The 22139-nt window shown below is 39.8% G+C and overlaps 1 protein-coding gene across 13 annotated transcripts in view; it reads left to right on the forward strand.

The window, feature by feature from the left end:
• DOCK10 (dedicator of cytokinesis 10) overlaps window positions 1–22139 on the forward strand; it is a 281603-nt gene that overhangs the window by 213922 nt on the left and 45542 nt on the right. For all 13 annotated transcript variants that reach the window (XM_071216098.1, XM_058300030.2, XM_058300032.1 and 10 more), the window contains exons 20-28: window positions 227–350; window positions 539–660; window positions 1051–1137; window positions 3253–3345; window positions 3748–3866; window positions 5377–5446; window positions 8757–8870; window positions 13452–13523; window positions 20119–20265. In XM_071216098.1, the coding sequence (XP_071072199.1) occupies window positions 227–350; window positions 539–660; window positions 1051–1137; window positions 3253–3345; window positions 3748–3866; window positions 5377–5446; window positions 8757–8870; window positions 13452–13523; window positions 20119–20265 (948 nt within the window). The remainder of the gene's footprint in view (window positions 1–226; window positions 351–538; window positions 661–1050; window positions 1138–3252; window positions 3346–3747; window positions 3867–5376; window positions 5447–8756; window positions 8871–13451; window positions 13524–20118; window positions 20266–22139) is intronic.

Here is a 22139-nt window from a genome sequence, read left to right on the forward strand (position 1 = left end):
CATCCACCACTATAAAAGAGTGAAAATATCAACATGTTCACACATTACTGTTAGAAGAATGGATGTTTACTGAGAATCAAATCAGTACATTCAAAAATAATTTTTAAACATGAACCTAGATTTAAGTTATAGAATTTTTAAAGGACAAAGTTCCCAAGCTTTGTCTTGTCCTGACCCCAGGAAAATGATTCAAATGTGAGTCCAGCCATGTTCTCTTTCCTTTCAGGTGAAAATTGAGCTACCAACACAACTCCATGAGAAACACCATATCTTGTTTTCTTTTTATCATGTCACCTGTGACATAAATGCAAAAGCGAATGCCAAAAAGAAGGAGGCTCTGGAATCATCAGGTACTCTGAGGAAGCAGAGGTAGCTTTACGTGTCATCTGATCTGAGTGGGAGAGTATTTTCAAAGCTCTGACTTATTGAACTTTATTAAGCAAAGTTTAGTATTCATAAAGGTAAATAGTTTTATTTTTATTCCTTACTGTGGAAGGTTTGTACTCAGAAGTTTTCTCTCTGTTGTTCCATTGGACAGTTGGATATGCTTGGCTTCCTCTGATGAGACATGAGCAGATAGCTTCTCAAGAGTATAATATCCCAATAGTAACAAGTCTGCCTCCTAACTACTTAAGTGTTCAAGATTCTGCAAGTGGAAAGGTATTAATAATGTATAATTTAAGAGAAAAAAAAATGCTTCAGCTAAGTAATACAGGATTATCTTCTTTCTGCTATTTAAATTAATATAAAAACCATAGTGTATGCAGCTAATGTAGTGATGAATCAAGTGTTACTACAGTATTCCAAATCTTTTGTGAGTTTGTGGCCACTAGAAATGATCTTCTATTTAAAAAGGATTCCCTTATATGCCTGATATGATATTGGTTTCATTTACCAAAATTTACAAAAATATTTTTGTAACTTTTATTTTCCACCTCTATATAATGTAAAATCAACAAACCAGAACAGCAAATTAACATAAAACTGAATAACTTATTTTTTAAAAAATTTCTAATTGCCAATGTGATAGTAATAAACTCTCTTTTGCAGCATGGTGGGAGCGATATTAAGTGGGTTGATGGTGGCAAACCACTTTTCAGAGTATCAACATTTGTCGTATCAACAGTGAATACACAGGTTAGTACATTGTCCTGAAATATCAGCATCCCCTCTAATATGTACAATCATATGTCCCATATATTTACAGGATTTCGTAGGGTGTCAGAATAGTGTGATTGAAAACTGTAAAAAAAAAAATAAAAATAAAAAAGCGTATTTGGGGCCTAATCGATTAATAGATAGATTGCCCTTAAGTCAGAAAATTTCAGACCAAAATACCGGAAGCATACTTATTAGAATGCCACACTCCTTAGGGGACAGTTTGGTTCCATTGACAATACCCAGATGTTAAAGAGACTTTAGACCTTGACCCCAAAACTAAATCTAATTCACAGTGCCTGCCCAGGGCACCCCTCTTGGGTCAACAGAACTGCATAAGAGAGCCACCTCTGCCGATTTCTGGCTGAAAACACCTGGACAAATCACTTTACCCCCTGGAGTCCCTATTTCCTCATTAGGCAAATGACAGCAATAAAATCCCTCTACCAAAGATTGTGGTGAGAATCAAAATGAGAAACTGCATGTGAAAATATTTCATAAACTGCACAATGCTATACCATTGTAAACCTTATCATTATCAAATTATTAAGAATTCACCCTTCCTTTGCAAAACTGCTTATTTTATAGTACCAGTCAAAAATTACAAAGAAAAGTATTACACGTATGTCAAATATATATTTCTCCTTTCTTAAGTTCAATATGTATATGTTCCTCAGCCTCTACTTTGCACTCCTTTATCTCTATTCCCTATTTGATTGTTAAGAAAAATGATATAATCCAAGCATACATTGGCTCAAAATTTCTCTCAGTTCCTTCTGTAGGTGCCTCAAGCCAAATTTAATTCTCTTCCCCAGTTCTATACCCTTAACTGTTTAAATCCATCCTTCCTCTGATACTATCAGGCCCCATCAGATTCCCCCAAATGGCCAAGCTCTGCCAAACCCTGTGTTTAAAATATCTCAGAGTCTCCTGAGCTTTTCTTTCTCCCACTCTTGCTCTCAGTGCATCCTGGATTCCAGGTCTCTTTCTAACAGACCACGACTCAGCCTTTCCTAGCATTGCTATTCCCACCCCAAACCAAGTAGCCTTGAGAAAAGACAGTGTCTGCCCTAGGCCACCTGGCCATACCTCCTTTCCCTGAGTTCCCACAAGACCCAGAGATCTTTTTGTCAGCTCGATGTCACTTCCTCAGAATGGACATCCTGTTTCCTGACACTACAGACAGCTTTGGGTTGTCTTGTCATATGCCCATGTACTACCCTGGACTTTTATTTTGAAGCACTTACCACCTCATCAACTTAAAGAGATACGTGTGGGTCATGGGACAATGCCTAAATATCAGCTTTAATGGAGGGACCACAGAAAAGGGGTTGGGTTTGCCTCACCCACAGGTCTGATTCGGGGCTGCCAAAGGCCTGATGTATAATGAGCTTTCAATAAATATTTGTCAAATAAATAAGTAAAGTGATATGGAAAAGTCATAAGAACTAGAGCTAGGAAACAGAACACACACCTGAGGGGAACTCCAACCATCCCAAGAGTGTATCCTCGCTACAATTTTCTGTCTCACTTCCTGACTGCCTTCATCCTACCAGCAGCATAGAACTTAGAGACTCCCCAACATGCCTTGCTCTTCAGGAAATAGCCTTACAGGGAAAGAGTTGATGTTTGCTCATGATGTTAGTTATAAACTCCCCAAGTTTTGGCCAATTCAAGCATTTTTAAGCCTGAAAATATCCCTATGCATATTAAAGAGTATATGTTCTCATATCCACATACATAACAAAAATTGGTAGAAGTCTGGGGAGGACTTCAGTGGGAGGTTGAAAGAAGGAAATTAAAATGAAATTTGAAAAAGGAACATAGCCACTAATTCTTCAGCCATTGTCATGTGGCTGAGAAAGGAAAAAAAACCTCTGAGACTGAAAAAGGAGGAAAAATAGGCTCTGGTTCAGATGACACCTTCAATATACCAGAACATCTAATGGAAATGAAAGGTTTGTCATGCTGACTCTGATAAGGACTTCCACATCGAGTCTTCTGTCTTTCAGAATTGCTCACATCCCACCAAAATGATTGCTTCTAATACACCCTTCTGGCATCAGAAATAAATCCTTTTTCTTGCTGTTTTAGGATCCAAATGTGAACGCATTTTTCCAACAGTGCCAAAAAAGAGAGAAAGATATGTCTCAGTCACCTACCTCGAATTTCATCCTCTCTTGTAAGGTAAATGATCCACAAGTAGTTTTAGGGAACTCTAAGGTAGAAATGAGCAAAACAACATTGAATCGCAAACAGAAAGGTAATCATCACTGAAGATTTTTAAATACCTTACTTAGCAATACAAAAAGTAAACATTTTCCTTCACAGTTCCTAAATAATTTGTCTGTTGATTTAAAAAACAAGGGAAATTAGTTTTTCCAAAATAAAAATGAGTAAAAATCAGTATCCATTTATTTTAAATTACCCAATTAAACAGAATCCTTTCAACATTACTCCCATGCCTAAAAGTCATATGAAAAGCCAGATAGAGGTGAACTATGGTATTCATATTCAAGTTCTAAAAAGCACAAGCAGAACATGCTTTAAATTTAATCAATGTCCTTTCTTTCTGCCAATTTACTACAGAATTTACTGAATGTGGAAAAGATTCATGCAATCATGAGTTTTCTGCCTATAATCTTGAATCAACTCTTCAAGGTTCTGGTAGAGAATGAAGAAGATGAAATAAGTACAACTGTGACCAGGTATCTGGAATACTGCCTGAGATGTGGTTTTATAATCTGTGCTTATGCAAACCCTTGACGATAAACCAGCAGCATTCTAGTCTCAGATTTAACTTTCTTCACTCTTGAATCCTTACCTTCTAATCATCTATTATTATCATTCGAGTAAAACTTTAGACCCCTTTTTCTTTTTCTCCTTGTGGTTTTTAATTAAGTATTTTATTTTGAGAACATTGTAGATTCACATATAGTGGTGAAAAACAATACAGAGATCCCATTTTCCCTTTATCCATTTTCACCTATGAGTAACATCTTGCAAAACTATAGTACATGACCAGGACCTTGACATTGATACGATTAAGACACAGCCGGTCCGCAGGGGAGCCTCCAGTTGTCCTTTCATAGCCACACCCACCACCCCACCCTACCACCTCCTTGACCACTAATCTATTCTCCAGTTCTTTAGTCTTGTTATTTTAAGAATGTTATAACAATGAAGACATACAGGTTTGACCTCTTAGGTTTGACTTTTTCAACTGAACTTAATTCTCTGGAGAGTCATCCAAGTCGTTGCATGTCTCAAACATTACTAATCTGGCTGGTGACTTTAGAAATCACAATTTCCTCTCTATAGAGATAGTGTTTTGAATTAATCAGGGAGTCATATATCCCTGGTGTTCACTTTTTAAAAATATTAGTCATAGTATTATGTCTGGAAAAAATCTATATTACTCTTGGCATTGAAATACTTTTCTAACTTACAGGCATATTACTGGCCTCTTTTAGAATGAGGATTTTAGCCCGGTTTTTCAAGTAACCTAAAGCTCTGGAAAATTAAAGCGTCTCTTAAGGTTTCACCCCCATCCACTTCTGAACACAAAGTAAAAGCCCAGGCCTGTGTCTTCAGCTGCTGCTTTTTTCAGCATGATTATGTGTGTCACTGTTCATAAGACTCAGCTGCTAGAGCTTTTGAAATTCTAAGATATTCATAGGGACTACAACCATGGAGCAACTGATAGTTTAATATGGAAAAATCCACCCATCCCACTATTGTTATTAGAAACCCTAACCCAGTTAAGGTCGGGGGTGGGGAAACCCTACCTTGTAGCCTAAGTACTTTTTCTAAAACCGTATACAGTGTCTATCGTTTAGAAGACAAGCCCCTCTAAAATAGAATATGGTAATTAATTAGAAGTTAGGAGTTTTAAGCCTTAATTGGGTACTAGAAATGATCTTTTACTAAGAAGACAATGTCAGCAAACTCACAGACCATAATTTGCACATTCATCTGGGACAAAAAGTCTCAAGTGTTTAGATGCGTCTTAAGTGTTTAGATGCTTCAAGGTTTGAAATGGCTAACTGCTATTACAGATATTAAAAGCCCCATATGGAGGTGGGGGTATCTGAAATACATTCATTCATTCATTCAGTAACTATTAAGTACCCAGTATACAAAACACTCAACTGACAAAGCAAAATGGTATTTTCCTGCCGTCTCCAGAAAAGTCACTGAACTGCTTTGCTTTTCCAGGGTTCTTACCGACATTGTGGCAAAGTGCCACGAGGAGCAGCTAGACCACTCTGTCCAGTCGTACATAAAGGTATGAAATCCCCTCTTGGACCTTGGTCAGATCCCCTTCTGCTGTGTGGCATGTCTCATTTCCTGTCTGCAATAAGTGGGAAGTTGCTCCCTTTCATTGAATGGTGCCACCTCAGTAATCCTAAGCGTTCCCCCTAACTACTTAGAAGTCCATCACTTTGCATAGATTGGCTAGAGGTACTTAAATGTGTGATTGTATAAATAAGTGTAAAGTGTAAACGAATATTTATAATAGAAGAGAGAGGGAAGAAAAGGAGGGGAAAACTAAGATGTTTTCCTTTTGAAGTCAATATCACAAACGAGTGAGATTCCTGTGTAAATTAAAGGAAGATTTATCCTGCTGGTTTGTTGAATACTCTTGTTTCTTCTGTAATGTTTTCTTAGCTCTTCTTATTGTTTTCTCAGGCATTATTTCATTTTCCCAGTTACTGTATATTTGTACCTGCTTCTGGTATGTTAAGTCCTTTATCTTCTGGCATGAACCACTTGCCCATTCCATCCGTGTGCACTGCTTCTTCCAGTGTCCTTTGTCAAGTGTTCACTTGGAGGTGTTTATATTTTCATTTCCAGTTGGCCTATGACTTAATGCCAATGAACTTGTGATGATGTTTGAACATTTCTACCTAAATTACATCTTCTTGAATGAAAAGAAGAGAGCCATCTAGAGATAAATGAAAGCATCTTAAATTACTTCATTATTCGTAGAGGATCTAAATTTCTATTTTTTCTTTGCATAGATTAAATCTTTTTAAGACATAAACTTTTTAAATTAAAGGATGCTCCCATAAAATCTAGATGTCTAGATAGGTGGCTAGAGAAGAATTTGGGTCTTTTGTGCTGAAAACTTGTAATAAATTCCCAACACTCTTGTAAAAGGAAATTCTTTAATGAACCCCTTTGAGACATCTGTAGGGAATATTTGCCACTGCTATTTTATTTCTATATACTTTTCCAACTGCCAGAAGTGATGGATGTTATCTGGTTACCTCCATTAAAATAGTCTAATATTCCATAAAGAGTTATTTCACAGTAATTTTACACATGGTATAATTTTACCCAATAACTACATTTCAGTTGCAGAAAGCTGATTTTACCTACTAATGCTTTTCAGTTTGTTCTCTATTTAAGACAGGGTCATAGCTTACTTTTGTAGGGGAGTGATGATTTTACCATTCAACAGCATCATCTGGAGAATTTTCCTCCTCTCAATATTGACCCCAATTCAGTCTCCAAAGGCCATTGAGAAGAAAAAAAAATTCTCAGGCCGGTATTATATATGGTCACCTGCATTTCAACATAAACTCTATTTACCTCAATCTGATGAAATCATTAGACATTACATTAAGAATCCTCTGGGGTTGTGACTATTTTTGTGAGAGCCAAAGCTACCTCCTTATGGGCACCTCAAACTAGTTCTCAGATGTTTTATCTGTGATGCTTTTGAAGAGGCAGATTGGAAATGCACCCTAAAGTGACTTTTATTTTTAACTGGAAAGTCCCAAATATCATGACAAGACCATTTCACTTTGTAATATATAGAGGAGTGCTTCTTTCATTTGCCCTGAAGTGATTCAAATCCAGAAATTCACTTATGTGGAATCTCAGGCTTCTAATAATCCCTAAGGATATTTTAGAACATCTTTTAAAATATCTAAAACAAATTCAGCCGAATAAATATAATCAACCTGCTCTCTGGAAAGAGAACTACACTAGAAAGTGGGAGACTGAATTCTAGGCTAATCAAATAGCTAACATGAGCAACCAGTCTCTCTAGACCTCAATTTTCCCTTGGTATGAGACATGACATGACCTGGGATGAACCAGATGAACATCCAGCTCTAGGATTCTGTGATTGGACTCCTGTTGCAATACATCTTTGGCAGCCTAACCTTGAACAAAGAGTCTGATTTTTTTATACTAGGTAGGAAAAAATATTTTTTCAACATATTGATGTTAAGTTCTCATACTTAGGAGTATAAAGGAAATTCATGACCTAGTACGAGTATGTACATTGCTATCCTTGAAAGATGTAATATTCAGTGCAATTCATGTTCATTCAGAAGTAAACTAAACACCATTTCAAGTTCAGTGATGCTAAATGCTTCTAACTCACATCATCTACAGTATTCCAAATGTACACATAAACCATGTCTTTTTCAAAGATGTGTGTCTGAAGTCAATCTAATTTAATGCCGTGGTTTAGAGTGATTTGTGGCACTGACAAATTGTAGACAATTTTGAAAATAAAAATATTTCAGAGCTAGCTGCAATGCCCATGGGGTTAGATAAATGTGCATGAGATAAGATAGCTGATGATGACTGTCCCCATAAGAGTCAATCCATGAGGGGGAAATCAGTTAGTCTTGATTTTAGCTAGTTTCATACGCCTTTTAGCTTTGTCCTTCTCTACTGGAATAAGCCAGGAGAAGTCAAGCCCTGCTAGGACAACCTAGCTGCTGATATGTTACAAAGTTCAAAAAAATGCTTATAGATTGAGATGGAATGTGCCTCTGCTTTGAGCCACTTTCTTGCCTGCCTTCACTCTTGATTACTGTGAAGTCTGAATGGTGAATATCATGAAGAAATGCCTTCCTTGCGGTGAACCAGCTCATAAGTCAAATAATATAGTTCCATAATCATCATTTTACATTTGAAATGCATGCATATGCATAAATTGATATTGATACCCTTACCAGATACAAAGAGCTACTGAAAACTAAAACCATTACTTGTATTCAGTGAAGCATGCCAAAACCAACCTTCAGTAACAAAACCAAGTAGGCGGTGTTTGTTATCTTACTGAGGGCTAATGGTCATGAAACCCTTGATAGATGTGTCTGAGCATGGGATGGTAGATACTGGGCTTGAGGGGGAGCTCACCTGCTATCCTCTGGAGGGCACCCGCTTTCCCCACTTGGCTATTTGAGTGGGTGCTCTACCCCTTTCAGGATGAAGAATTGCTACCATGCCACCTGTTACCAGTGGAAGGAAGGAGAAGGGGAAATGTGCCCTATAAGTAGGTGGGTCAAAGCCCTCCATGTTTCCTGGAACCTGCTAATTTGCTCTCTGACTCTGTCTCTTGATGTCTACAAAAAGAGTTTCAAGGAGAGCATAGGTGAGCAAGGCCTTATCTGCGCAAAGCCCTAAATAGGAAGAGGCATGTGCTACTCTTATCTTCAGGCCTCCATTTATTTCATGACAAAATCTAGCATGAGCAGATAGTTTTGAGATATGAGTTATAAGTGTAATATAGTTCTTTGATACTTTCTTTCAAAGTATTTAATTTTATTCACATTTTGGATTTTCTTCAGTTTGTCTTCAAGACCAAGGCATACAAGGAGAGAACTATACATGAGGAACTGGCTAAAAATGTGACTGGTCTCTTGAAATCAAATGAATTGACAACAGTAAAACATGTCCTGAAGGTAAAGAATTTAAAGGTGGCTGTTTATTTGTTGGTGCTAGGGATGAGTCACTCTCGCCCATTGAAGGTACTAGCATCAAATGATTTTTATAGATCATTTCTCTTATTTCTTGTATGGACTTTGGAGTGAAACTGTTACATATAAAAATATGAAGTGAAAGAGATCTATGTCAAAGTATATCACCTGAAAAAGTAGAAGAGACCCAAGTATTTTGACCTGAAAGTAGAATGAATGACTATAAAAAATGATGTAAAAGATTTTTTTAAAAAGCTAAGTATAGCAAAAATAAAGTTGTTTGGGTCTTTAGGCATAGTAAGAGGAAAAGCACCAAGGAAAGGATTAATGATACTATATTAATGAATATACTGACAACAAAGAGGAAGGAGAGAGACATCTTCTCTTTGGCCCTGAAAAGCTGAAATGTGCGTTTATGGGAACATAAACAAAAAAAGAGATGGCGAGAAGCTTGTAAAATGATAGGCTTAAATTATTATTAAATGGTGAATTCCCAAGCTAAATTTAATTGCCTCTCATGACTTGATAGACAGATGGTTAATAAGTAGCCAGAAGGGAAGTCGGAATCAATAAGCAACAACACAAGTTCACTTAAGTCAAATTATCCGGCCAAGCAGTGTGTTTGTTTAAATTAGCCTTCTGTGCCCATTTATTCCATTTATTTAACACATATATTCTAAGTCCCCGGCATGTGACAGGCACCATCCTAGGCACTGGGATGCATCAAAGAACAAAATTAAGATCCCTGGGATGCATCAAAAAACAAAATTAAGATCTTCTACTTGAGGGGGATACAATAGTCTACAGGCATAACAAAAAAATAAATTACATGACATGTTAGGTGAGAAGTAGTATGAGGAAAAAAGTGGAGTGGATAAGGGAATTGGGAATGCTGAGGGTGAGGGGGGAGATTTTAAATAGGATGGACTGGACAGACCTCATAGAGGAGATAATACTTGAGCAAAAATAGGAAGGAGGTAAGGGAACTGGTCATGCAAATGTTAGGGAAGGACATCAAAGTACACAAAAAGACCATGACGCAGTAAGGCAGCAGCCAGCAGCGTGGTTGTGTGTTGGAGATGGCAGAGGATCCGTGGGCCTGGAGCCAGTGAGCAGAGAGGAGAGGGGTAAAATGAAGTCGGAGAAGCGTGGGGCACTTTCAGGGGTGGTGTCAGGCCTTGAGGGCCTGCTGTCCCCTCAGAGTGCACCTGGGGCTGTTAGAAGGTTCTGAGCAGAGGAGTGATGTGATCTGACCTTTGATTGATTGCTGCAATGAGGGCAGAGTGATGATGAGGATGGAGCCAGTGCCCTTGAGAGGGCTGCTGGAGAAGCCGCATCCCCAGGCAGAGCCAGGCTCCAGGTGAAAGACAAAGGCGAAGGGACTGCTGGGAGGAGAAATGGGGTCTTCCGATATTTTGTTAATTATGGGCCCTGCATTCCAGAGAATCTGGTGGATGGGTTTAGGAAATGGGAAGCAGAGGTGTGAGGATAGAAAGGAGAATTTATGGAGCCTTCCGAGATTAAAGTGCAGGAGACGAGTCAGGGGCTTCTCGTTGTCTGACATAACCAAAAGCAAAAGCTAATTCTACTAGTCCTGGTGCGCTCAAGATAATAGTGGTGACAGATTGGAGTGTTGAGGGGTATTTAGATAGTGGTAAGTGTCTGCCGAATTAGGAGACAAATGGAACATTTTGTGTGCTGGTTATAATTATCATTTGGACAAGGTACAGGATGGGGATTGTAAAAGTGTGCCTTGGATTCATTAAACCCACGCAACAATGTGAATTTCCCTTCCACATCAAGTAGCTATTTACATTTCTTTTAATTAAATGAATGCTTCTTTAAGCAAGTGATAGCACTTTATAGCTTCAACCCCTTGTCTTCCTCGTTTGTGGAGCTAGGACTCTGTACTCAAAAGTCCATAGCAGCTTTCTTTGTATTAGCCTAAAATTGGATATAACACAAATGTCCATCAACAGTAGAGCAGATAAGTACATTATGACTACATATATGATGTAGCAAAAATATAAGACCTGGGAGGCAGATGTGACTCAAGTGATAGAGCTTCCGCCCCACCATATGGGAGGACCCAGGTTCGATCCATTGGGCCTCCTGGTGCAAAAGAAGAGAAAGTGCCAGTGCCTGGTGAGAGCCCGTGTGGCCCATGCAAGTGAGTCACTCAGCAAGATGATAATGCATCAAAAAGAGAGACAAGGGGACAGTCAAGGTGAAGCACAGCAGAGGCCAGGAACTGGGGTGGCACAATTGACAGGGAACCTCTCTCCACATCAGAGGTCTCCAGGATTGAATCCCAGTGAATCCTAGAGGAAAGAAAACGTGAAGAGACGGCAATACAGACAGCAAAAACAGCAAGGCAGGAGGAGGGGAAGGGGGGAAAATAAGTAAATAAATAAATCTTTAAAAAAAAACAAAAAAATATATATATATATATAAAAATAAGACCTGCAGCTACATGCCTCAACACAGATGAGCATCAGAACAGAACTTGATAAACGGCAAAAGTAATCACAGGAGAACACATGCAATGTGGATCCATTTATATGAGTTTCAGTGGCAGACAACACTATTGCTTAAGTACGCAAGTATATGTAGCAAAATTTTGATGAACAAAAAATTCAAAATTGCTATCTATGGGGAAAGGAAGAGGGAAGATCAGGAAGCTAAATTCTTTAAAGCAGGGGTTCTCAACCTTTTTTTGTTCCACGGACACCTTTGCCAGTCAGATGAAAACCACAGATCCCTTACAAAGTCCATGCTATACTGTGTGTTATTTAATAAATATATCACACCCACATCAACACATCCCCACAAGAATGTTTTTTGAATTTCAGTTCAAGCTCATGAACCCCTTGTTAAGAACCCTGCTTTAAAGTGTACATCTACAATGGAAAGGCTTTTGTACCTGGAATAGGTATCACCCTTAGACCAGGAAAGTGGAGCCCCATCCAGGCTGTGCACGCTAAAGGGGTGCTCTGGTCTTCCTCCAGCTGGGCCTGCCCCCAGGGCAGGGGGGTGCGAGCAGCCAGGAGAAAACGCCCACCTGAAGCCCCTGCCTCTCCTCCTTGACCACACACTCTGAAAGGGCCCCTTGGAGCCTCTGCCCGAGGGCCTCAAGACTGATTCCACTCTGGACTGACAATGTGATAGCCAGGTCCTAAGCCTCAACAGACTCCAGCACCTACAATCTGACTTATTGGGCTCACCACACTCAGCTAAGATGCAGTTGAAGAAGGACAACCATCACACCATGGAGCCTAGAGTGATTACAACTGAAAGTGGGAGGATTGCATCCAGCATCCAGGTGGAATCTGAGCCTCCTCTTGACATAGAGGTGCAATGGACACAACCAATCCAATGTCCACATAGAAAAGGTGGCATTGGATTGAGAAAAGTGGACATGATGGCTGATGGGTATGGAGAAAGACAGGAAGAGATGAGAGGTGGAGGCGTCCTTGGGACATGGAGCTGCCCTGGATGGTGCTTCAGGGGCAATCACCGGACATTGTAAATCCTCACAGGGCCCACTGGATGGAATGGGGGAGAGTGTGGGCCATGGTGTGAACCGTTGACCATGGGGTGCGGGGGTGCCCAGAGATGTACTTGCCAAATGCAATGGCTGTGTCATGGTGATGGGAGGGAGTGTTGCTGAGGGGGGGGAGAGGTGGGGTGGGGGAGGTAGGGTTCAATGGGACCTCATATATATATATTTTTAATGTAATATTATTACAAAGTAAATAAAATAAAATTAAAAAATTAAAAAAAAAAAAAAAAAAAAGACTGATTCCAAGGCCTGCGCACACCTCTTTCCTCAGTCATTCCTGCGGAGGGCGGATCTCGATGCATGAGTGAAACCCGAGACTGAAGGCGGTTGGGGGCTCTCTGCAGAGGGGGGCTGGTTTGTGGACAGCACCAGGATAGGAAGGCTGGGTGGTCACGCACATGCACCAGGCCCCTGAGGTGGGAGACGGAGCCTCAGTGAGAAGAGGGGTGGAGATCAGGGGCCTGCTATCCCTACACTCCCAAATTCTGGCACAGAATTTCTGAGTGGTTATGAAATTATATTTATCAAGGTAGGAAGAGAGAACATATTTCATTTACCCATTTGCTAGCTTAACTTCCAACTTTTAAAAATATCTAGACATGTAGCCTTCCACTGCTGCTCTCGCCCCTAGCCCTGGAAATGTTAGGGGTAGACCTGTTGGGATATATTTCTATATAAAAAGCTTTATTTAATTTTGTTTAACCAAGTGAATAAGTATTTCATGAGACTGTTGTCTCCAAAGGATTTAACATGAGTCAACCATGTCAAGTAAGCTGAAACTTTTAGATTAAACATTTTTTAAGATAGTTGAGGAAATTAAATTTTTTTACTTTTACCATTGGAACTTTGATAAAGGTCATCCAAACATAATGGAGAATAATTTTGATGCATTTAGTTTCAAAGTATATATTTTAAGATAAGCATTTTGTGATATGACATATTACAAAAATAGAATTATCATTTTTTGATAGCATAACAAATATTTGTCGTTTCTTTCATAACAGCATTCTTGGTTCTTCTTCGCAATTATCCTAAAATCAATGGCACAGCACTTGATTGACACAAATAAAATTCAGGTAAGATCATAGGTAATGTGATATTATCCTACAATTATGCTAATGAATATGCTCTCATTAGTTCCATTTTTATTTGCTTTGTAAACCTTAGCAGTTTATGTTAATTGCTTTTTAAGTAGGAGAAAAGATCATGTGTGTCAGTACAAGTCCTTCTGAAGCAGATAGCTACCAGGATAAAATTAGAAGTGCCGAAGATTTATTGGGGAAAATGTCTGCAAAGGATAAAATAGACAAGAGAAAGGAATAGGAAGGTCTAACACCTGTGAAAGGAGATGGGGAAGGGAGGAGGATTGGCTGGAAACACCTCAGAGAGGGTTAGCTGGGCCTATGGGCAGCCTTAGGGCAATGCTCATTAGAGGAACCCTGCATTGGCAGAAATGGCCTGACTGTAGTATGCCTGGGTGTCAGTCATTGACTGGGAGCAGCCTGGGGAGAGCATAATACTGGCATGAATGACAGTATATTCTCTTTTGGAGGGTGTATTAGCCAAAGGGGTGCTGATGGAAAGTGCCAAAACTCTGTTGCCTTTTATAAAGGATATTTATTTGGGATAGAAGCTTACAGTTACCAGGCCCTAAAGAGTCCAACTCAAGGTACCATAGGAGGTACTTTCTCACCAAAAGTCTGTTGCCACGTGTTGATGCAAGACAGTGGGCAATGTCTGCAAGCATTCAGCCTTTCTCCTTCTCTTAAGGCTCCATGGTCCCAGCTTCTTCTGATCTCAGCTATAGGCTGGCATAAGACTTGTCACCCTTTCCAGGGCTTTTTTCATTCCAAGCTCAGCTGCTTTGTTCTCTCCACAAGGTCAGCTATAGGAACCAGGCTCATCTCTCTTCCCAGGACCCTGTCTATGGGGCACTCTCTCTTCCTGCATATGTGTTCTCCTTCCCCGTGTATTTACTTCCCTCTCTTTGACTGAGCATCTGTTTATATAGCCCACAGTTGTAGGCTAGCTGTGGAATGGGGACTCAAACCGAATCACACTAATGTTGTGGTCAAATAAAAGTCCTAATCTTGATTTAATAAACATAAAAGTAAAACCTCTGAGTCTAATACAATCTAATATGCCCAGAGGAACAGACCAATTTATAAACACAATCAGTATTTCTTTTTGGAATTCATCAATAATATCAAACTGCCACACTTCACCCTCAGAATTCAAAAAAGAACTTAAAATATTTTTTTAAAAAACCTTTAATCAGTAACAGTGCACAGTACAAAATCGTATCACAGTCAGTTTAAAGAAATACCATTAATCTTGGGGCAAAGTCCCATCTGGTTATAGAACTCTGCAACTTACAAAACAATTTATCTGCTTCCAATATACAAAGGACAGACAAAGAATAAATATTTACATTACCATAAGGAGAAATTGGGAGGGGAACATGAGTCATGGGTCCAGAACAGTTCTGAAAACCTGTGGAGCATACTTCATTAGATTTCAAAGTCTGTGAGTCATTCTCAAGATGATGGTTTCTTTACCCTGGGGCCTCATGGGGACCTTTCCACAGGCTTGCCCAGTGGTCATTTTCTTGGTTCCACTGTCATCAAGCATCTGGGTGGCAACCAAGCTCCATACCTCATGCACCAAGAGCATTGGGTGATGGCCATACTTTACCCAATCTTTTGGGTAGAGTTTCAACCCTCTTAGTTCAGAGAAGAAGAAGCAACATTCTCCCTAATTGCTGGCCTATAGGCCCAACCCTCTCAGAGCAGTGACTTGGCAACCTGACATTCCCTAATCTATAAGGGCAGGCCCACCCCTCTCAGACCTATGGGGTGTCAACCTCACTCTCCCCAACCTTTAAGGAACATTCTCCACCCTCTCTGTACCCTGGGGCAGCAAAATGTACAGGAATGTACACCCTATTCAACTGCTAGAGCAAACTCACCCTCTCTGTACACGAGTGGGGTTCCTCTCTTGGCCCAAGAAGATGTCTTAATTCCAGATATCAGCTTCCATTTTTTCTCGTAAAGTCGTTTTCCCTTCCATCTTTTCCATACATTTCCCTTTTAGTCCAAGCTGACAGTGGTTTTGTTCACCCAGCTCTCTCAACAAGCTTGTTGATTTAGCATGCAAGAAGTCAGACAGTAAAATTTTCCATAAGTCTTTCCTAAATAACTGCATTTTCAATCCTGATTTACAAATTCCAAGTTTAGTTAATTCCTTAAATGGGGCCCTATCATCTGTGGGCTTGATGTCCAGAGACTTGGAATTTCTGAAATTAGTTTCTGGTTTTGTTGTGCCCAACAATTCAGTTCTCAGCTTATACCTCTCTTTTAGCATTTTACTATAAGTTGCAAGGAGAATCCAAGCCTCTTTCTCTGAGTTTACTTTGGAAAGTTCTTCAGTTAAATGCTTAGGCTCACCATTTTCAAATTCTGTCTTCCATAAAACATCAGGAGTTAATCTTGTACGTTCTCTGCAACTTTAAAACATGGATCACCTTTCCTTTAGTTTCCAATAATAGTTTCATCATTTACTTCTGAGGCCTCATAAAAAGTCTTTTTAGCATCCATATTCCTATTAACAGTCTCTTCAAAGAAATCTAGCCATTTTCCATCAAGCATCTCACAATTCCTCCAAAAAATACTCCTTACCCATTTATAAAACATTTGTAGCATTTTGGTATTTGCAAAAGCACAACCCTACTCTCCTGGTACCAAATTCTGTATTAGTGAGCCAAAGGGGTGCTGGTGCAAAGTACCAGAACTCTATTGGCATTTATAAAGAGTATTTATTTGGGGTAGAAGTTTACCATTAGCAGACCTTAAAGATTCCAACTCAAGGTACCATTAGAGGTCCTTTCTCACCAAAAGTCTGTTGCCAAAAGTCTGTTGAGTGTTGACTCAAGATAGCGGGTGATGTCTGTGAGGGTTCAGCCTTCCTCCTTCCTCTTAATGCTCCATGGTCCCTACTTCTTCCGATCTCAGCTGTAGACTGGCATATGGCTCGTCTATTTGCCTAGGGCTCGTTCTGTGTTTTCCTTCTCCGTGTATTCCCCTGTCTCTCACTGAGCATCTGTTTATACCACCCACAGCTGTAGATGAGTCACCCTAATGACATGGTCAAATAAAAACCCTAATCTTGATTTAATAAAGTAAAAGTGAAACCTCTGAGTATAATACAATCTAATATGCCCAGAGGAACAGACCAGTTTACAAACACAATCAGTATTTCTTTTTGGAATTCAGTAATATCAAACTGCCACAGAGGGACATCTAGGCTAGGCACATGCATGGTTGCCATAGTCCACACTTTGCACTGCATATTGATATTTTTAGGAATTAGTTTTGCCATGGGCATCTCTCTAAACAGGCTTAGAAGAAGGAGGCTAGTGGTAAAAACTGCAGCCCATCACTGCAGTTGATCTCAGAACCCTGCACCCTACACGTTCTTGTCCTCTCCTCTACTACCCGTTCTAGATTCCCTTTACTCTCAGCTGTCATCTGTGAAGATCTTGGTGACTTAACCTGGTGGTGTAGTCTAAGCTCTCATTCCAGAGGAAATTCAGCTTCTGGCAACCACAGTCTGCTCAAGCCAGCTTTGCTGTGTGTGGCCATTCACAATTACAATTGGATAAGGAAGACTAACAAGCACCCAGTGGGTCAGCTGCATTGCACACATATTCACATAGTTTTCCCTGTCCGCACTGTGTTAAGATCAAGAGGAAGCCTCTGACACTGCCTCGCCCTGCCGAGAGAGTAAATCAAAACAATATTGCATGAGTGGGAGATGGTGGTAATTAGTCACCTCTTCAGTCAGTGGGTTCCAGATCTGAAAATTGACTCAGATTCTAGAACAGAGCAAGGAATTTAATTTTTTTTTTTTTTTGGAATGACCATCTGCAGTCTTTTTTCCTCCATTCTTGCTGCCTTTTTATTGTACCTATTAAGAATTACCCTTTTTGGTTGCTATCTGTTTTGCCCTTAGGGATGTCACATGTCATTAACCAACTTTAGGACTCCCTAAGTGTCACGTTGCTTGGGTGTCCCTCCAACCTTGACATTTGTTAAAGTAATTGAAGCCCTGGCTTCTGGAGATTAAGTGCCACCATATGTCCTCTGTTATTTTGGGACTCCATCATTCCCATCGTTGTTAATGAGCCAGTTCTGTGACTACAGAAGGGAGAGACCACTGAACTTCTTATGTTGCTGCTCCCCACTTACCTTGGCCTTGATGAATGGTATGTCCTTAGTGAATGGACTTCCCCTGGAATATAATTTTCTTCGGGGTCCTGTGGTCTCAGTTAACATATCCATTTCTGCATGCCCACTTCCCTTAGCTTCTTTATTCCTTCCTCTCTTATCTGCCAGAGCAATGAAGGCATTTTCTCTTTACTTAAAGTGGGCCATCTCCAGGCTTCTAAGAGCTACCCTAGCAGTGAGTTGCCCATTCTTTGAGGTCTTGTTAATCCCATATCCTGACAAAGTGACCAATGACAATGAATTCTGACTTGTCCACTCTTACATTCAGACTACACTGCCCAAGCACCCTTAAAATCCAATCGCAAAACTATCCCTTCACCCCTGCCGGTACACGCTAGTTCATTCTCACAGTTCCTTGGAGTGTTTTCTTCTTACCTTACAAAACCTAACAAGTCCCCAGTTGGCTTATACTGGAACTTAACTACAGTTATTGACTTGAGTACCAAAGGAAGAGGAAGAGGGATAGCTCATGAGGGGTTTGCCTATTGCCTTGCAGATTGAGGCCTTTGTAAGTGTCTTCCCACATGAAAGAAGTGCTAACTCTTAAGAGAGAAGATGGGATACTTCCACCAGCTCTAAGGGTTCAGGGAAGTTTACAGAGCCACTGTCCTTGGGAATCCACCCAGATGCCCCATCCATGCATGGCCGTGACCTTAGCAGCACACACCTGCCTTGGCTCGACATTTTAATCTTCTCTGGAATTCCAAAACTCTTAACTATTATACCATATGTTTGCTCTTCAGCTGTGACCATTCTCTCACTGCAAGAGATAAAAGCCTCCTGTCTGGGGGTAAAATAAAATATAACACAAAGATCAGAATGATTCTGATCCCTCTGTCATTAAGCTCTCCTGGAGTCAGGCAACCTCACCGTTGTAATCCTTGTTCTACCACTAACTAGTTAGATGATAAAAAAGACACTTAATATCTCAGAGCCAGTTTCCTAATCTGTAAAAAGAATGGATAGCACTAAAATCTTCTCCAGTTCCCACCAGTACACATCTGCTCAATAGCCAGGTCTTGAAACACCCCTGTGAATAGCCTAAGAAGAAATAAACTGAGAAAAGACAACATTATTGTTCCTTAAGAATTTATCTTCATTGATTGAAGTTTACTTTCCATACTCTTTTCATCTGTAGTAGCAGCTGCCACACTCCAATTTTCAGGGCAATTTTCTAACCATCTTTACCTGTCATGGTAGGAAAAGATCTGATAGTATCATCTGACTCAAAAGCATTACCATCAAACTCCTCCCAGTGATTGGCTTTCTCTGCCTTTCAGTTTCAACCACCAAGTAGTAAGTGTGGGAGATTTGAGGGAGTCAGGCAAGATACCAGGATTAGTCCTCTGAGGGGTGCAGTAGGGTTGGGCAGCCAGCACCTCCAGCCAAGGCGAGGTCCTGTTCTTGGGAGCAGCTGAATGTCTTCTTAACACTCATCTCTTGGAGCAAAAGGTTCATTGTCCCAGCTAAACCTTTTGTTTCCCATTACCCTCCTTGTTCTTAACAAAACTCCCAAAGGCCTGAAATTCAGCCCATGCATTCTGGGCCTCCAGTGCAGGACATTTGACCACACTATAGCCCCAGGTTCCTCTCCAGGTTCCAGCTCTGGAGCTGGGGGGTCAAGCTGTCCTCTCACTTCCCTTCCTCCCCTGGCTTGAGACAGAAAATCCACGATGCTCAGTCCAGAAATTCTTCCACCATGAACCTTTGGAGTATACTTACAGAGAACAGAGGGGCAGTTAAAAATAGTACTCTTGGGTTTGTCACAGAGCATGTAACACATCTTTTGGGTTAAGAGTGAAAATGGGAGTGAAGAGGGAGGAATAGGGAATCCCAAGCCCCACCCATGTCCATGTGAAGAATATTTGGCATTGACATGTTCAATAGCTCTTAGAGGGCTAAGATTGTTTGTTTAATAAGTGAGTGTTGCTTTCCTGTAGGTGAACTGTTTATGCTTATAGTCCAAGGCATATGGAGCAGAATAAAAAATGGTGTATATCATTAATTTGGTCAGGTTTATTTGTTAATTTGATTTTATTTCAATAATAAACCTTTAATATATGCAAATCATGGCCAGGAGGTACTCAAAACACCTATCTGTGGTGTCCTGGTAAACCGGCTTAAAAAAATAATAAAAGTCCCGATACAAATCAGCTCCAGCATCCTGCTGTTAAATTACTATTATTCATTCACCTCCTATAACTTCAGTTTCTATGTTATTAATATTTTTGGTTTTTAAAAGCATTATAGAAAATGCAAATAACTGGTTTCATTTGGCCATATATACAATGAAGTAAATCGTCTAGTTGTTTGGTCACTCCCCTACCCCCCAAGATTTGTTTTCCACATGCCACATTATAAAGAAATAATCCATTCTTTTCCTTAGCTTTCGCGTGCTGAAAGATTTCCAGACTCTTACCAAAATGAAGTGGACACTCTTGTGATGGTGTTCTCCGATCATGTAATTTGGAAATGTAAAGATGCACCTGAAGAAACAAGAAGGGCAAACCACAGTGTTGCCAGATTCCTTAAGGTACAGTTAAACGAGATCACAGTGCTACTTAAGCTCCTTGATAGTGGGTGTGAAATATTCTAAATCTTAATCAATTCACATATCATTTAGGATGATGATCAAAACCAGAACTACCAGATGAGCTCATTCATCTGTACATCTTGCAGGCTTAAAATACTCTTATTTTTTCTTCCAATTTGGCAATTCATTGAAGAAGGACCAATAATAATTAAAGGTGACAATTTGAGTGCTGTCAAAAATCATAATACTTCTAAATATTTTTAAAGAGAAAAATGAAATTTTTAATGGAGAAGCTGCCTTCAGGCATTTCTGTCCCTGAAGTGATGTTCTGGATTGACTATAGCTCCAATGATGATACCAAATAGCCACTTGGGACCAGGAGTTCTTAGCCTTTTTTGTTCCATGAACCCCTTTGTCAGTCAGGTAAAAACTATCAACCCTTACTAAGTCTACACTATTCTGTGTATTATTTAATAAATATATCACACCTGCTCCAACACATCCCCATAAGAAAAATGTTTTCTTGAATTTCAATTCAAGTTCATGGACCCCTTGTTAAGAACCCCTGGGTAAACTTTTGGGCATTTAATATTCTTGTCTAATGTATCTCCAGGCTTCTTTTCACATGATGAAAGATCACATGCTGTTCATATGAAAAGAAAATGATCAATTAAAATATTGAAGAACAACTTACTAAACTGGATATTTGTGGAAATTCGTTGTATTTCTTTGGATTGCAGTCATTTGTATTGAACTGAGAAGAAAAATGCAAAGGCAAAAGAAAAAAGCTAACACACAGAATTATGGTTTCATTTAACAGACAATACACTCAACCAGAAAAACAATGTTTTTCTTTACTTTTTTTTCTTTTGTCCAAATATCAATTACTATAACCTTGATCAAGGCACTTTACTTGTATTTTTACATTAGACACCAGAACATATTGGATGGGTATTAGACTATATAACTAAATCTGTGAGGTGGCACTTACTATCTCCTACAGATTTGCTGGCAGGACCCACCAGCCCCTCCTCTTTTGAGTCTAAGGGTCCTTCATGTCTTTGCCAAAGGTTTCCCCACTGTTCCTTTTCTCCTGCTATTTCTTGGGAAGTTTCAAGAGCCCACAAATTGTACTGGGTGGTCTTTTTCTCTCTGCAAGATAAGACCCAAGACCCCTTCCCAGGAAGGAGAGAGCAGAGGTCTTCCGGAAAGAGATTGCCAGGCTGGGGATATTCCTTGTGACCTGGCTGGGCCTTGCTCCTGCAAGTGGACTTTACCCTCTGATAGCCTGGAAGACACATCAGCCAGTATCCAGCTCAGGGCAGAAGGTGCAAAAGCCCATTTTCCTCCTGCCCCCTTATCATTCTACAACTTCCTAGCTTATTATCATTGTGTCCACTTCTCCCCACTGTTCTATTGGGAGATGGAGGATACAGAAGTCATTTACATTTTACTGAATGAAGGGTTAATGAAAGAATTAAAATTCATATTGAAAATGAAAATATAAATGAGGCAGTATACTAACCCAGTAATGAATACATACGTGAATTCTTAATTTTTAAGAACTAAGGAAAAAATTAAAATGGAAAAGAAAAGCAAAATTATAAATGCCTAACCATTAGAAGAACATTATTAGGCAGAAAACAGCACTTGTTCACACAAGGTCATACTTTTATGGGAGAATTTCCACTTGGGTATACTCCCTCTAGCAAGGTGTTATATCCAGTCCTTTCTGAGAACAGGGAAGTTATGAGTAAAATTGAGGAGAGATTCAACCAAACCATTGCAATGAATGATAATGGAACCTTGGACAAGAAAGAAGCCTTCCACAACATGTGATACATCTGCTGCCAAATATTCCCCAAGTAGTTTAT

Source organism: Dasypus novemcinctus, chromosome 7 (genome assembly GCF_030445035.2).
Source record: "Dasypus novemcinctus isolate mDasNov1 chromosome 7, mDasNov1.1.hap2, whole genome shotgun sequence".
Taxonomy (NCBI): domain Eukaryota; kingdom Metazoa; phylum Chordata; class Mammalia; order Cingulata; family Dasypodidae; genus Dasypus; species Dasypus novemcinctus.